Raw genomic sequence first — 16,723 nt, 5'->3', positions numbered from 1 at the left:
GCATCAGCTCCTTGTTTTTCCCGCAGAAGCTCCACAAAGCAGACCAGAAAGACAACCACCTTCTAGAAGGCTGGAATTTGCCTGACTTTGGAAAGTCATGGAAAACTGGGTGAGGCAGTCTCAAGAAAATATTTAGATAAGAATCCCCTGACTGGATCAATGCAACACAATTCATGGATGAAATTAAACTGGAATAGAGAGGGGGAAAGAAAGGAAAGACTGCAGTTTGCAGAATGATATGAAAGAAAGCAAAAGGTGAGGAATATGAAAATAGAAAATAAAGAGTACTGAGAAGAGAGGACACTGAAGCAGGTTGAATCGGAGATCAAACTGAATATATGAGAAGCAATATGCTGCAATGAAGAAAGTGGACTAAACATAGTGTATGGCTTGGCACTATATTTACAAACCATTGAAAACTTGAGATCCTTCAGCTGGTATTTGGGTGATCACACTGAACAGACTGAATGCTGGAGATAAACATCCAGTTCCTTCCCTTCCTTGTGGAGCTCAAATCCATATTCCTTTCTCCCCTACAAGTAACAACCACCATGGCTCTAACTGATTTAAGGAAATCTTTTCTGTTGATATTGTTGCAAATTGTGCAACTGAGATTCAGTCAAATAGATACTGGATTCCAGGAATTCCACTTCTCAGGTCACAGGAATAAATACATTCACATCCTGTGGAAGCAGATCAAAGTCTGTACAAAGGGGCACATCACTGGTCCTAAGAAAATGCAAGACGGTAAGCTTTGTTGTGTAATTCCAGCTATATAAAAAAAAAAAAGTGATGTAAAGAGGATCAAGAGTTCAATTTTAGAGAGCAGGCAATGGATTGGTGATGACAAATCCAAAAGCTGAGACAAATGAGATAGACAGAATTCAGATATTAAGACAGAAGAAGTGGAAAAAAAAAGGAGATAAATGTAGGTATCACTCATGTTAAGTAGTAGCTGAAGCCAGGGGTCTGGGTGGGAAAGTGCAGAGGTGCAAGAAAAGAGAGATTTGAGAATGTTAACAAAATAGGTTTGGTTTAGTAATGACAAAGTGGGAAAAAATATGCAGTGATTCTGCCCCCGCCAAGTGTGTATTATTGAGAGGTGACTTTTTTCCAAGTGTAGTTACTAAAAATTCTTGACCCATAAATATTTCAGAAGCACTTTGTTGATCATATCTGACAGTTTCCTGCACTGAACTCAGGTGATTAATTTGAATTGTCACATGACATTATTTTTGCTGGAATGGGTTAATACATAGCAATTAGTTTAAGACTGATTTAAAATTAATATTCTGTAGCATATACTTGAAATGCACTTGCCACACATGTCATTCCTTTAAAACCTCAATTAATGTTAAATGATTTCTGTCCACACTGTGATCTCTTAATACTAGATTTCCACATTTCCTGAAGTTACAGCTCATAGCAAAGCCCACACACCTTTGAACAGCATCAGGACGTGCATCTGCAGATTTTCAAATCAGGGTATTCCTTTGCATATGTTTTCCCCAGCTGGCAAGGAAATGTGAAAAAATAAAAAGGAGCGCTCCCATTTGGGTTTGTTCAGATCCCAGGGATACAAACACCCACAACATTTCTAAAGAAAAAGTGAGCAGTAATATGAGTTGCAGTAGCAGCTGATAGAAGAGATCTGTTAAAACTGATCATTCCCCTGTCAAAATATCAAGAAACTGGCCAATACATTCTGCAAAGTTGTCAGAGCAGAAGATATAGCAGAGAAGCGCAGCTATACATTACTTAGCAGCTTCTTTTCTTGCCACTAGCATGTCATCTGCTTCATCTGCGCTGTGACCTGTTGGGGGCACTCAGGTATAGCAGCAGATTGCTTGCGATTGCATTATTTGTTTTCCCTTCCAGCCTTCAGATGTATCTGCTATTTTATTCATGATTCACAATATTCCATTTAAACAATTAAACAAGATTTTTTAATCACTTTGGGGAGAAGAGTGAAATTTCTCAGAGAGTCATTAGGGAGACTCCATAACAGTTCACTGCGCGTCATCTTACTATATTGGTATACTGTAGCAGTTAGGTCTGAATTAAAGTGTTTTCTCTGCTGTTTCTGGCACTGGCCTGTTGACTTACTTGCCTTCCACTGTATTTGGCCAGATCCCATATCTAGTGCATCTTGAACATATTTTTGTAAGCAGCTTATACTATCAACACTTGTAGAACTATTTGCATTTACTTGCAGAGACACCCAGCCTGAGAGGGCAAATGGCTACTGCCATTTCTTATATTGTACTATTTTTCAATGGCTCCTCAGTTAATAAATCTTTTATCCCAATACTGAGTGTATCTCAGGAACCTATGAAGTGAAGCAGTTAGCCAGCAGGTTGAACTGCACCCATTATTATGCTAGGGGAAATGACGGATTATGAACAGTGAGATCAAATTGCAAAAAAAAAAAAAAAGATCAACAGAGCTAAGGACAATTAGAAAGCTTCGGGTTTTATCCTTCCTGGGGCTGCATGCCCAGGAGACTCTCTTTGCCTTGTACAGACCTTTGTGGACTGGGAATCTCTGTGAAAAGGACATCCAAACCAAACCTGTCAAAGCTGCTTTTGGAGAGTTTTCTAGGTCAGAGTCTCTGGCACTTTCTCAAAGCATCAAGTACCAAGTGGGGTAGCGATCTATTGATTAATGTATTTGTGTTGCGTATTATAGCAGCTACTCAAAAAAAACAGTTTTATGTGGTAAATCAGGTATCCAAAATGCATATCATATACCAGGGAAGCTTATACCCTTCTATTTCACCACGACTACGACTACCCTTCTATTTCAGACTACGACTACCTCTTTCCATAAAGTCTAAAAACAATTCCATCTTTAAAACCCCTCTTGTTGCCACCAACTAAACCTTAAAAGATAGGCTTCTCAGCTGGAATGAACTTCCAATAATTTACATTCCTGAGGGAACAGAAGACACAGGAAGTTTACATGTCCAGCAAACTACCAAAAAGTTTGACTACTTGGACAACTGTGTCAGTTTTTTGTACAACTGCGGTCAATTGATGAGGTGAGTAGTTCGAGAGAGGACGCTTTCCATAGCTAAGCGGAGGGAAGCTCAGCGTCCAGGAGCCTCAACTCAGAGCGGCGACGGCCAGCGAGGGAGCCTCGAGTCCCCCACATGACTTGCCCAGGAGCCGGCAGCTCAGCTGACGAGAGCGAGCAGCTGACTCACACGGGGCGGAGCCAGGAGGGACGGCACCAGTCCTGACTGGGTAAAATCCTGCCCCCAGGGAGCGCGGCGAACTGAGCGGGACGAGGAAACAGAGCGGGCAGGCGAGCGGGCTGGTGAGCATGCGTCCTATGACCAGGGTCCGGTCCGGGAGCTCTGCTCTGGCGGCGGCCAGCGTAGGCACCCAGACACAGAAGATGAGAGGGGAGGCTGCAGTGCAGAGCTCGGGGTGTAGAGAGGAGAGTGCCTGCACTGGTCTGGTGAGGGGAGGGTGCGCAATGGGCAGGGCTGCACTCGGTGCTCCCTGGTGGAGGTCCTCCTGCAGCAGGGGCTGAGCTGCGGTATGCTGTTAATAGGCTGCGAGATGTCAGGGAAGCTGAGAGGAAGCAGGAATGCTTGCTCCCGGCCCAAACTGTGCAGGGGCCTCGAGCTTCACCTCTAGATCATGAAGAAGGAGGCCGTTAACCTGGGAATTAGTGCCAAAAAAAAAAAAAACAACCCACCAAAAAAAAAAACAAACAAAAAAAAACAACAAAGGAGGAAGAAGACAATTAAAAGCAAGGGGCTTCCTCCTAAATCTGTTGTCCCCACCCAGAACAGCTTTGCTGTCCTGCAGGGGGCTGATGAGGAAACACACTCGCACCATGAACGGCTGATGCACTGGTAGAGAAGATCGCTATTGGTGCTGCCAGGAAAAAGTGGTGGGTCACAGTGGTAGGGGACTCTGCTTTGAAAGGAACAGAGGCTCCCATCTGTCGGCCTGACCCAGTCTCAAGGGAGGTGTGTTGCCTACCAGGGGCACGGATCAGGGATGTTGCAGAGAGACTGCCTGCTCTAGTAAGTCCCACTGACTATTACTCACTTCTAGTGACCCATGCGGGTGCTAGTGATATAGATAGCAGTAGCCCAGAGAACATAAAGAAGGACTACAGAGCCCTGGGAGAGGTGGTTAGGGGCTCTGGAGCTCAGATAGTCTTTTCATCAATTCTCCAGGATAAAGGAGAGGACCTTAAAAAGGCTGGGAGGACCTTAAAAAAGCTAGGAGGATTTGCCAGGTTAATAAATGGTTAGAAGAGTGGTGACATAGCCAAGGCTTTGAGTATCTAGAACATGGGATTCAATCTAGTAGGCCAGGTCCACTGGGGGCTGGTGGAGCTGGTCTGACAATGAAGGGGAAGAGTGGTTGTGGTAGGAGGCTTGCCAGACTGGTCAAGAAAGCTTTAAACTAGATGCGTTGGGGGAGGGGGGCATCATTCCATCCCAACACACGCAGTCAGTTGCCAGCACCTATAATAAATGCTCTGAGCAATGTAGAAGTACCCCAACCGCACCACCCAATGAGCCGGCTTCATTTGGAGCTTGGCTCAGTTGCCTCTATACAAACGCACGTAGCATGGGGAACAAACAAGAGGAATTAGAGATATGTGTACGTCTACAGGGGTATGATATAATAGGCATTGCAGAAACATGGTGGGATGGCTCCTGTGACTGCAGTGTTGGAATGGAAGGTTACAGGCTCTTAGAAAAGACAGGCCTGGCAGGCGGGGGGAGGGAGTTGCTATTTATGTTAGTGATAGGCTAGAGACTATGGAATTCTGTCTGGGGACAGGTGAGCAGTCAACAGTTTGTGGGTCAGGGTTAAAGGGAGAATGGTGATGGGAGACATTACTGTGAGGATCTGTTACAGACCACCTGATCAAGAGGACTCTGTGGATGAAGCTCTCTATAGACAGATAGGAACAGCCTCACACTCGCAGGCCCTTGTTCTCATGGGGGACTTCAACCATCCTGATATCTATTGGAGGGACAGTATGGCCCGGCAGAAGCAATCCAGGAGGTTCCTCGATTGTGTGGAAGACAATTTCCTTATGCAAGTAATAGAGAAGCCAAGAAGGAGAGGTGCCGTACTTGACCTTGTGCTCACCAACAGGGAAGGGCTGGATGGAGATGTGGCGCTCCAGGGCAGCCTTGGTAGCAGCGATCATGAGATGGCTGAATTCGAGATCCTCAGGACAGTGAGAAGAGCGTGCAGCAAGCTCACTGCCCTCAACTTCAAGAGAGCAGACTTTGGCCTCTTCAGGAACCTGCTTAGTAAGGTTCCATGGGATATAGCCCTAGAGGGCAGGGGGGGCCCAAAGACTGTTGGTTGATATTCAAGGATCACCTGCAACAAGCTCAGGAGTGCTGCGTCCCAACTGGAAGGAAGTGCAGCAGGAGGGCCAGGAGACCTCCTTGGATGGATAAGGAGCTGCTGAGGAAACTTTGAAGGAAAAAAGAGGCTTATAAAAGGCGGAAGCAAGGACAGGTGGCCTGGGAAGAATACAGAGATGTTGTCTGGGAAACCAGGGACCACGTTGGGAAAGCTCAGGCCCAGTTAGAATTAAAATTGGCTAGGGATGTGAAAGATAACAGGAAGGGATTCTATAATTACATTGTAAATAAAAGACAGACGAGGGACAACATAGCCCCCTTCTGGAAGCTGTCAGGAGAACTGGCTACCCTGAATTTGGAGAAGGCTGAGGTTTTTAGTGACTTCTTTGCCTCGGTCTTCACTGGCAAATGCTCTGACCATACCACCCAAGTCTTGGAAAACAGATGCAGGGACTGTGATAATGAAGACCTTGCGCCCACTGTAGGAGAGGATCTGGTTCAAGACCATCTTAAGAACCTGAACGTACACAAGTCCATGGGACCTGATGGAATCCATCCGCGGGTCCTGAAGGAGCTGGCAAATGAAGTTGTGAAGCTGCTGGCCATCATATTTGAGAAGTCACGGCAGTCAGGTGAAGTTCCCGACTACTAAAAAAAGGGAAATATAACCCCCATTTTCAAGAAGGGGAAAATGGATGATCCAGGGAACTACAGACCAGTCATTCTAACCTCTGTGCCTTTCAAAATCTTGGAGCGGATTCTCCTGGAAGGCATGGTAAGGCACATGAAAAACAAGAAGGCGTTTGGTGACAACCAGCATGGCTTCCCTAAGGGCAAATCCTGCCTGACCAATTTAGTGGCCTTCTATGATGGGGCTACAGAACTGATGGACAGGGGTAGAGCAGTTGATGTCATCTACCTGGACTTGTGCAAAGCGTTTGACACTGTCCCAAACGACATAGAATCATAGAATAGTTAGGGTTGGAAAGGACCTTAAGATCATCTAGTTCCACCCCCCCTGCCATGGGCAGGGACACCTCACACTAAACCATATCACCCAAGGCCTCGTTGAGCCTGGTCTTGAACACTGCCAAGGATGGAGCATTCAAAACCTCCCTGGGCAACCCATTCCAGTGCCTCACCACCCTAACAGGAAAGAATTTCCTCCTTGTATCCAATCTAAACTTCCTCTGTTTAAGTTTATCCCGTTACCCCTTGTCATATCACTACAGTCCCTAATGAAGAGTCCCTTCCCAGCATCTTTATAAGCCCCGTTCAAATACTGGAAGGCTGCTATGAGGTCTCCATGCAGGGTTCTCTTCTCCAGGCTGAACAGCACCAATTTTCTTAGCCTGTCTTCAGACATCCTTGTCTCTAAATTGGAGAGACATCAATTTGATGGATGGACCACTCGGTGGATAAAGAACTGGCTGGATGGCCGCACACAAAGAGTTGTGGTCAATGGCTCAATGTCCAGCTGGAGACCAGTAACGAGTGGTGTCCCTCAGGGATCGGTGTTGGGACCGGTCTTGTTCAACATCTTCATCGCTGACATGGACAGTGGGATTGAGTGCGCCCTCAGCAAGTTTGCCTATGACACCAAGCTGTGTGGTTTGGTTGATACGCTGGAGGGAAGGAATGCCATCCAGAGGGACCTTGACACGCTTGTGAGGTGGGCTGATGCCAGCCTCATGAAGTTTAACCATGCCAAGTGCAAGGTCCTACACCTGGGTCAGAGCAACCCCAGGCACAGCTACAGGTTGGGCAGAGAAGAGATTCAGAGCAGCCCTGAGGATAAGGACTTGGGGGTGTTGGTCGATGAGAAAATGAACATGAGCCGGCTTCAGTGTGCGCTCGCAGCCCAGAAAGCCAACCGTATCCTGGGCTGCATTAGAAGGAGCGTGACCAGCAGGTCAAAGGAGGTGATCCTGCCCCTCTGCTCTGCTCTCGTGAGACCTCACCTGGAGTATTGTGTGCAGTTCTGGTGTCCTCAACATAAAAAGGACATGGAACTGTTGGAACAAGTCCAGAGGAGGGCCACAACGATGATCAGGGGACTGGAGCACCTCCCGTATGAAGATAGGCTGAGAAAGTTGGGGCTGTTGCGCCTGGAGAAGAGAAGGCTGCGTGGAGACCTCATTGCAGCCTTCCAGTATTTGAACGGGGCTTATAAAGATGCTGGGGAGGGACTTTTCATTAGGGACTGTAGTGATAGGACAAGGGGTAACAGGTTAAAACTTAAACAGGGGAAGATTAGATTGGATATAAGGAAGATGTTCTTTACTGTAAGGGTGGTGAGGCACTGGAATGGGTTGCCCAAGGAAGCTGTGAATGCTCCATCCCTGGCGGTGTTCAAGACCAGGTTGGACAGAGCCTTGGGTGATATGGTTTAGTGTGAGGTGTCCCTGCCCATGGCAGGGGGGGTGGAACTAGATGATCTTAAGGTCCTTTCCAACCCTAACTATTCTATGATTCTATGATTATTATAGAACTCCTTTTAGGAAATTCTAGATTAATCAGCAACTCTTGAAGCTTCAAGTTAAAGCCTTTTTTTTTCTTAGCATTATTTTTCTTTCAGTGCTTACATTTAGATAGAAAAAAAATTATTTGGCGGGCATACAGAAGGTCTTGAGTGGTTTAATTTTGAAAGCTGCTCAAAACCTTTCTCTTTTAATGATATCAGTAAAAATTCTATTTTTTAAGTGTTTGCAGGAAGCTTATACTTGCTGAAACTTAGACTTGATGAAAACACTTAAGAAATGGTAGTGACCAGCATTTTGTATTAGGAAAAAGTTGCTTGACTTATTGAGTAATTTGACTGGAATTTTTTTATAAAGGTAAAGAATGATGGTAAAAAATTGATGAAGCAGACCTCTCTAAGGCATTTGTCATGATGCCACCTGGCATTTTGATTAAATATCTAGAATGGTACGAAATTATCATGCCATATACGAAGAGTTTGAAAACTTACCTATCTGGCATGTTTAAAATAATTGTAAACGGGCAATCTGTATTAAGCAGGTGTGTTCCCAAAAAGGTCCTTAAAGTATTGATTCTTGGCCTTATGCCACCTAAAGTTTGTTTCAATGACTTGGAAGAAAACCAAGAACATAAAACATCATAAAGAACATAGAACATTATAAAGCTTGCAACAATTTTGTAAGAGGAAGTAATGAACATGTATCTTGGATGGTTAAGTTCATGCTACAGAGATATCTGAACTGTTTTTCAGAGTTAAGCAAACAACTTTTCAGCCCAGTCACATGTAAAGTTATTTTTCTAGGAAACAATCTATTACCCATCATTACAGAACAGTATTTCTGGTTGGGAAGCATTGTGATGGACTGTGAGCTGAATCTGATCTATGTCCATCCATGTCCAAAAGCACTAAGGAACCACTTAGATGAATAAATAGAAATCTTTAGAAGGGAAACTGTATTTCTTCTGTGGCAGCCACTGGTTTAGCCAAAATCCAAAACTTCCAGTGGGAATCTCCACTTCAAACTGCAAAGTTCCTTTATTCTGTCTGAAACAGATTTAGGTGAAAGTCACCTGACAAACAGCCATTTTACTGTATAAGCAATTATTTTAGTTCTGTTTCAGGGCTATGGTGACTTTTTTCTGAGTTGCATTCACAGACTGAAGTAATTTATTATGATGATCATCTATTACCTTGTGACAGGACAAAGGGAGTAGGAAATGTAAAGGATCTGAACACTGAGGAACAGGAGATATGCAATGTAGGGAGCATACTGGTAGGGTGGTGGAAAGAAAATAGGCTGGGAATTTTTCATCTTTCACTATGGAGAGGTATAATAGGATCTAATGTCTGCAGCGACTTGTAAACAAAGAACTGATGTTTTCCTAGGCAATATATTCCAGTTTAAACAAGAATTAATCCAAGAAAGTAATGTAATGTGCATTCTAAAGGAGATCAGAACAGATTATCACAATAGTCCATTCTGCTTTTATAATCTGGCCTTAAACACATAAGCATTTAAAAAATAAATCAAGATTGGACATGAAGCAGTACATGACCCTATTATTCTTTCACTGTTGCTTGGGGTGGAAGGTATATATGTTGGTTGATAATACCAAAACTGTAAGCAGTCTGAATAAAACAGTGCTATAATTATGATTTTTTTTCCCATCTAGTATGCATGATAACAGAAAACACTCTATATCTTTTTAAAAAGCAAATATGTAACTAAATACAAGTAAGAAAAAGCCATATGAATAAAGACTTTACCTGAAATTCCTTTCTTTATTCATTTAGATGTATTTGAATTTTATTTCTTTTTTTACCTAGGTTTTGAACCAACTTCTGTCTGTCAAAGTGTGTGCTAACTTCAAGCAGGATGCGGTCATCAATGGACTCAAGATAACAATGTTTTTGTGGGGAGAGAATATAATTGTAATATTCTTTATACTTGTATGGGCTTATAGAATAATTAAACCATCATGGCAATGTTCACTACTTGCAAAGACATTAATGATAATCACTGTATGCAAATAGCCAGTTTCTGAAAAAGGCAACTGTTTACAGGTCAGACCCATTCTGCAAACAACTTTCCATCTGCACAGTTTTACGCTCCTAATGCATGATGACAAAAACTTTTCATCTCTTTAGGTGTATTCAATAAAAAGAAGAGTAATTTCATCATGAAAGTCTGAAAGAATACCAAAAATATTCCAAGTGTCAAAAATACTGTATTTATTTGATTAGCGAGGCTTTCCTTTTCAAACTCCTCTAATAACTTCAACTTCTCTTATTATTGGACAGAAATTGATTATCTTTTCTCCTGTGGTTCTTCATGGCTTACATCATCCCACTTCTGATGTTTGTGTAACCATATAATTTCGTGCTTTCTTAGTGCAAAGAAAGCATTAAAAATAAATAAACAACCTTAAATCTGATATTTCCTAATGTCTGAATTCTTCATTTGTACTCTTAACTCTTTTAGCCTTACTTTTTATGTCTATCAGTTTCTTTTCTAAAAAGCAAACAGAAAAAAAAAAAGTCCATCAATTAAATTACAATGTTCTGTCAGTGGTCATTAGCAAGCCTGAGGTCTGCAACCCCATCCTCAGAGCTCCTCTGAGCTATCAAGGTCTGCCTGGTTCAGCCGTCCCACTCATACTCAGTCTCTTGGTTTAGGTGTTCCTTACTTTCCCTTCAAGTCTCTCCCTTTTTCCCACTCCTCCTACTCTGCATAGCTTCACCTCCTTGTGCAGCTCATTAAGTACAGATCTTCCTTTATTTACCAGTATCTTTAGCAAGTTTGCATAATTTGTCATTCTCTTTCAGTTCAGCCCTTCATCCTAGCTTCTTGTCTGCTTTCTCCACCTACCCTCTTTCACCAGGCAGCCCCATGTCTCCAGTGTCCCGAGGCTTCATCCCACCCTGCCCTCCATTTGTCAGCTGGCTGTAATTGGTCTATTGGCCCCATCAGTCCTGGTCATAATTTCTTTTATTACTTCTTCCTAAATCCTCAGTCTCACCAGATTCCTGCTTCCAGGATCTCCTTTGTCCTAGTCTGTTTACTGTCTTTTTCCATTCCTGTCAGACAAACCCTCCCACACTCCCCATCATGCTGCCTTCTTGCTGAGTAAAAGCTGAGTCCCTGAGGAATTTGGCTTTTGACTTTCTGTAACAACTGAAGTGGGGACTGGTGGGGGAAACCTGGAAGTCTAGAAAACGTACCAGCAGCCTCAGCTGTGATAAAAAAAAAAAGGAGAGTGAAGGAAAAGAAAAGCAACAGGGTGTTCTTGACAACAGAATCTGACCTAAAAACTAAGAAACAGTCTTTGAATTAACATTTCAGGAGCTGCTCCTACCTCTGTCACAGCCCTCACAAAATCTTGTCCAAGTCCCTTGGTGCCAGGTTCCTTAAGAAATGCACATATTCTCATGTACAACACGTTAATGCCAAGCTTTCAGGCCTTAGTACTTGCAACTCATTTTGGCTTTATAACCAGTACATTAGGAGAGATACTTCAGATACAAAGACAACTTGAATTTCAGAAGCATTCAGCATTTGAAAATTCAACCTATCTCTCAAAATATAAGGCCATTACTCAGTATATCTGTATGGTGATTTCATTATTGACAAAATAATAATTATGACTGTCTTGTGAGTATTGTAAAGCAAACTTCGCTAATGCTTTCCTAAAATCCCTCTACAGAAATAGTTTTATGAGTGCCAAGCACAACAATAATTATGAATGAGACACTTCTAAAAGAGAAAAAAAGACAACAAAAAGTATATCATGAATAGCTGTAAGTATCAATCCTTTAGTTGGATTGTTTGCCTGTCTCCTGTTTTAGAAACCCTGTTTACTGCTGTAGTTGAAAGCTGAAAAGCTGTGGCAGATAGCAGATGTACCAATTAATAACCTGTCAAGGCTGATGGATAGAATGAAAAGAAAATCTCACATACATCTCCTGTGTGGTTTTTTCCCCACATTTCAGGTCACTGGGGGTCATGAGAGACATTCTACCTCCCTGGAGAGAGATGAAACTGTCTCATTAGCGTCTATCTTCCATGACATTAAGATGCTGCCTTTGAGCTGCTGAGATGCTGCTAACTCACCTGTTCTTCTCCCAGAATCCTGAAGTGATGAAGCTCTTTAATCAGGGAGTCTGGACAGCCAGCTGTTAGAAAGAAACAAAAATACACATTTTAGAGCTTCCTGTCAGTGCAGTTTCAGCATAAGATACATAGATTCAGGAGGACAGAATATACAGATTACCTTAGATAAAGAAGATTAGAAAGATTAGCCATGGTTCTGTGGGCACCAGAATGCTGAAAAACATCTATCAAATAATCCTTCTACATTTCTGAGCATGCTACCAAGAACACACTTAGAAAGGTTATATTCAGAATATTTTAGCCCTTTCCCCAAAGAACTACAAACAAAAGCAAGATGAAAAGGGCAGCACTGTCTGCCAGATACTGCCAGCCCTTCAGTGTAAGCCAAAAAGTGTTAAAAAAGGATCTCATATCAAAATCTTGGAGCTGCTCAAAGCTGAATTCTGATTCACACATCAAGTCTGGACTCATTTCTAAGCATAATACAGGCTTTCCTTGATTCCCTGAAGGATTTCATAGGCTCCACAGATCACTTTAATTTTGGCTGTCACAAATACAACCCATTTCACAAATACGTTGTTGTTACCCACAGGTATAATATACAAACCAACTATGCAGGCAGGGGAGTGATTTGCCAGAATTTTGCAATGAGGTTAAGGTTTAATTACTACAGAGTCTTGCATCTGTACCAGTCAGTAAGAAAGAATATGTCTTGCTAGATACCATGCACTTTACTGACATGCTCAGACTGTGATTACCTTCCTGGTGATGAAATCCAGGGCTGCTACTCGCTTTTGTACACTACTAGACTCATGTCTGGCATGGGATAAAAGTGCAGACTGTGAAAGCTATCTGTGTTTTATTCTTCTTGCCATAAATTGAAGCATCTGCTTGTGAATAGATAAAATTCCTTAAAAGGAATTAAGAGCATAGCTCTCCCCAGAATATGGAAGGAACTATGATTTTTATCAACTTCCTTTCCTGCTGATGAAGCTACAAATAGTTACCTCTCACTCTAAATGACTGCCATTAAAAGGATGGAAATTAATTTGGAGGCAGTTGTCAGGAAATCTCCATCAGCACTGTGGCTTCACTCAAAGCCAATGAGGCATGGCCTACACTCATGAATTCTGTTGGCATAGCTGTCTCTTCACACAGGATACAAAGAGAATAGCCTTTATACTTGCAAGCAGCATAACTAAAAAGGGCAAAACCCCTAGTATAGACACAATTGTCAGAGAATCATAGAATCACAGAATGGTATGGGTTGGAAGGGACCTTAAAGCTCATCTAGTTCCAAATCGCCTTCCATGGGCAGAGGCACCTTGCACTAGACCAGGTTTTGCAAAGCCCCATCCAACCTGGCCTTGAACACTTCCAAGGATGAGGCATCCACAGCTTCTCTGGGCAACCTGTTCCAGTGACTCACCACCCTCATAGTAAAGAACTTCTTAACATCTAATCTAATTCTCCCCTCTTTCAGTTTAAAGCCATTACCCCTTATCCTATCACTGCATGCCCTTGTGAGAAGTCCATCTCCAGCTTTCTCCTAGGCCCTCTTTAGGTACTGGAAGGCTGCTCTGAGTTCTAAGACAAATCTCCTACTAGTATAACTTCAGATACTTAGAGAATTGATTTAAATTATATTAGGATCACCTTATTGCTGGTAAATGCTTTATCTCCATTCAGAGGAGGTATGAGTGGAGAATGAACCATCAACACAACTTCATATTATCCAGCTATGCATAATTTTTCTGTCCATTTTCACTGGGATTTACATCTTCATCTTCCAGCTCATCTGAACCCTGAATGTATCTCTGCCTCACTAACTTCTTGACCTGATTTGTAGCCCAGAAATGTTGACTTCTCTGTGTTTCAGATTAGAACTCACTGCATAAAGCATAGGCCCTCCCTCCTAACCTCAAGCCCTTATGTAATTAATAAATTACATGTCATTTTCTCTGAAAGTATCTTCATTGACTCTACACTGCTTTAGGTATTTCTATGTGTAGAGGATAATTATGAGTTCATGTAACACGGTGTTAATCTTTGTTGGATATTAGCTTTGTAACGCCAACTACACATTGCTTTCTGCTTTTCTGTGCTTTTTGCAGTCTTCACAGCTTCTTCTTCAACCAATCATTTCTTTCTTCCCTCTTATCCTTTCCAATTTATTATTTACTATATCGCTTAAGATGGGAATGTTTCCTTTCTCTTGCTATCTTTTTCTTTTACCATTCTATTTCCTGAATGCCTGTTTCTCCCAGAAATCCATCCCATTCTGCCCTCATGCATAATTTATATAATCTCTCTTATGTGAACTGCTTATATGCATTCTCTCTTTCTTCCACACTCTGGAACCAAGGATCATTGTGAAAAAGTGTGAAGATATATATAGACATCTATATATAAACATGTATATGTTTATTTGAAGTATACTAGTTGTTCATTGCTGGATCCTCTTCGCAATACAGTATTTTGTATAGTCTATTTTTCAAATACTTGCCAATCTATTTTTCAGTCTTTTCATAGTACAGACCTTCACTGGATCTTGAAAGCTGATTATAGAAGAGATCCTGAAATTACTAGCAAAGGAGAAAAGAATGCTTAAAAAACATGACGCTGTTGGCATGATGCTTTCCAGCAAGAATAAGTTCAGAAATGTCAAATGTGTGTAATATTGGATTACACTGGCACACATGAAGAGTCTGCTGTCTGTAAGAAGTCCTTTCAGGTCTTCACACTGCAGAATCAATAATTTGCGGAAACAATGGAAATTATTGTTGTCAAACAATAATTTGAGGGGGAAAAAGGAAATAAAGTAGAAACATGGAAAACAAAAAAGGAACTGAGATGGAAATATCTTCCTTTCTTTTTGGATATTCATGGATTTATTTCTGATATTTCCTATTCCTACTTTAATTTCTTCTGTTTTGCAAGTGGAACTTTGTAAAACATGCTCCAATGCTTTGACCCGTTTTTACCAGCTATTTGGGAGTCTTGGATGATGTTGAATTCTTGCACTGTCATTAGAAACAAATGCTATAACAAATAGCCATTCCATTTATAAAAAGGAGATTAAAAAATACCTATTCTTGTAAAAAGCATTAAGAACTATTTGTTATCTCATCCACAAAGCTACCCATATATGTATCTCAGTATTCATCTATACATAAACACATGTGATGACTTGAAAAATATTACAAGTTAAGCACCAGACTCCAGTGGGTTCACTGGCAAACTGTGCATAGCAAAGTTTAAAAGAAAAATGTATTTTCTAAGACTCTGATGTGCAGATAACACATGCCACATGAAATAAATAATCTGCACTTTATAGATTTCTGCTATTTTGTGTAGAATGTTTTAAGGATTAGGTTTTATGCCCCCTATAGTACAGAAGCCCTTATAATCAATGGTCTCAGCAGTCACTGAATCTTTCTGTTTCCTTCTTCTCAATTATTACTTGAAAAAGTACAGGTATACATAAAATTTCCACAGACATAAACCGAACCATAGGAATATTAAATAAATCAATCAATGACAATTACACATAGGAGTGTTAAAAGGAAATGATGTAAAACCATGAATAATTGCCTTTAATCAGAAGCCAAAATTTAGGATTGAGGACATCCGCAGACTGATAAAAAGGCAACTAAACTGTTTATTAGTTCCTTCTTTCAAGTCACATTCAAACCTATGTGTTTCATATGTTCTCACTATAACAACTGTTAGAAGCTTTTGCTAACTGTGAAGGCAGAGCAAGATGTAGAAAATATAAAATTGATGCAAATCTGTAGTATATTCATACCATTTTTTACTCTGAGATATAGCCATTGTCCTCAAAGCAATAAGACCCATAAAACTAATGTGATGTCTTAGGAATGAGCCTGAGTCTAACCAGGAAACTAAGTTATGAAGGGATGATATCCAGTTCATAGCATCAGCAGCTTTATAAACTCATCACAAGTAATTTCTTTGCTTCCTATCTAAGCATTTATTACTTAAATTAAATTTAAGCATATTGTTTGCTTCTAAATGTTCCATCATACCCCAGATTACTTGAATAATTTTGTTGTTGCTAAATTCTCATATTGCTTTAACTCCAAATGCTGCACTTATGAATAAAAAGTACATACAAAGTTACAGAAATTTTCAATTGTAAATTTACAGTTTACATTGTGGTATTCTCATCATAAATGTATAAAGATATTTTTAACCTGTTCATATATGTATCTCCAAGAGAAGAATAAAGAAGCAAAATTTAGGAAGGACAGTTTTATGTCTTCTAATATCATAAATCCCCTGACTTCAACTGGTCTGAACACACATTTTCAGCTTCACTTGTAATTAAACTGTGATTCTAACTACTACCAATTTAATTACCCAAGTCTTCACATATTTTTTCTCAGACAGAATTAGCTTCTGGTTTTGTTTTTGCTCAAAATTATCACTTTGCATTACTTACATTCTCCAGTGAGAAGGCAAAGGAAAAATTAAATCAACCCTTTAATATTGCATAAACTGGCAAAATGAAACAAAAAAAATTACTGCTGTTACAAACAGAGCCAACTGAGAACCAGTGGAAGTGCCAGGGCCCTGATGGCACCACCAGCCCTGACTGTCCATGCCCAGCCCCTCTGGGATCCCCACAGCCCAAGACCCCATGTTAGCATCTTGGGCCATCAGCCCCAGTGATGCTGCAGCAGGGCTGGTCTCCATCTCCCCACAGCCCTGGACAGCCAAGCCATGGGCCTTCCTGAGCCACGTCCATCTGCAG

At 41.4% G+C, this 16,723-nt stretch overlaps 1 protein-coding gene across 3 annotated transcripts in view; it reads right to left on the bottom strand.

Annotated features, from left to right (window-relative positions):
* PRKN (parkin RBR E3 ubiquitin protein ligase) overlaps window positions 1-16,723 on the bottom strand; it is a 740,903-nt gene that overhangs the window by 117,380 nt on the left and 606,800 nt on the right. For all 3 annotated transcript variants that reach the window (XM_061471412.1, XM_061471414.1, XM_061471413.1), the window contains exon 8: window positions 11,947-12,008. In XM_061471412.1, coding sequence (XP_061327396.1) covers window positions 11,947-12,008 — 62 coding nt within the window. The remainder of the gene's footprint in view (window positions 1-11,946; window positions 12,009-16,723) is intronic.

Source organism: Pezoporus flaviventris, unplaced genomic scaffold (assembly GCF_033815535.1).
Source record: "Pezoporus flaviventris isolate CSIRO_AGI_PZ_B2104156 unplaced genomic scaffold, CSIRO_AGI_Pfla_v1 ptg000066l, whole genome shotgun sequence".
NCBI lineage: Eukaryota > Metazoa > Chordata > Aves > Psittaciformes > Psittacidae > Pezoporus > Pezoporus flaviventris.
Note: the sequence above shows the minus strand (reverse complement) of the source record. Positions and strands in the feature narration are given on the sequence as shown.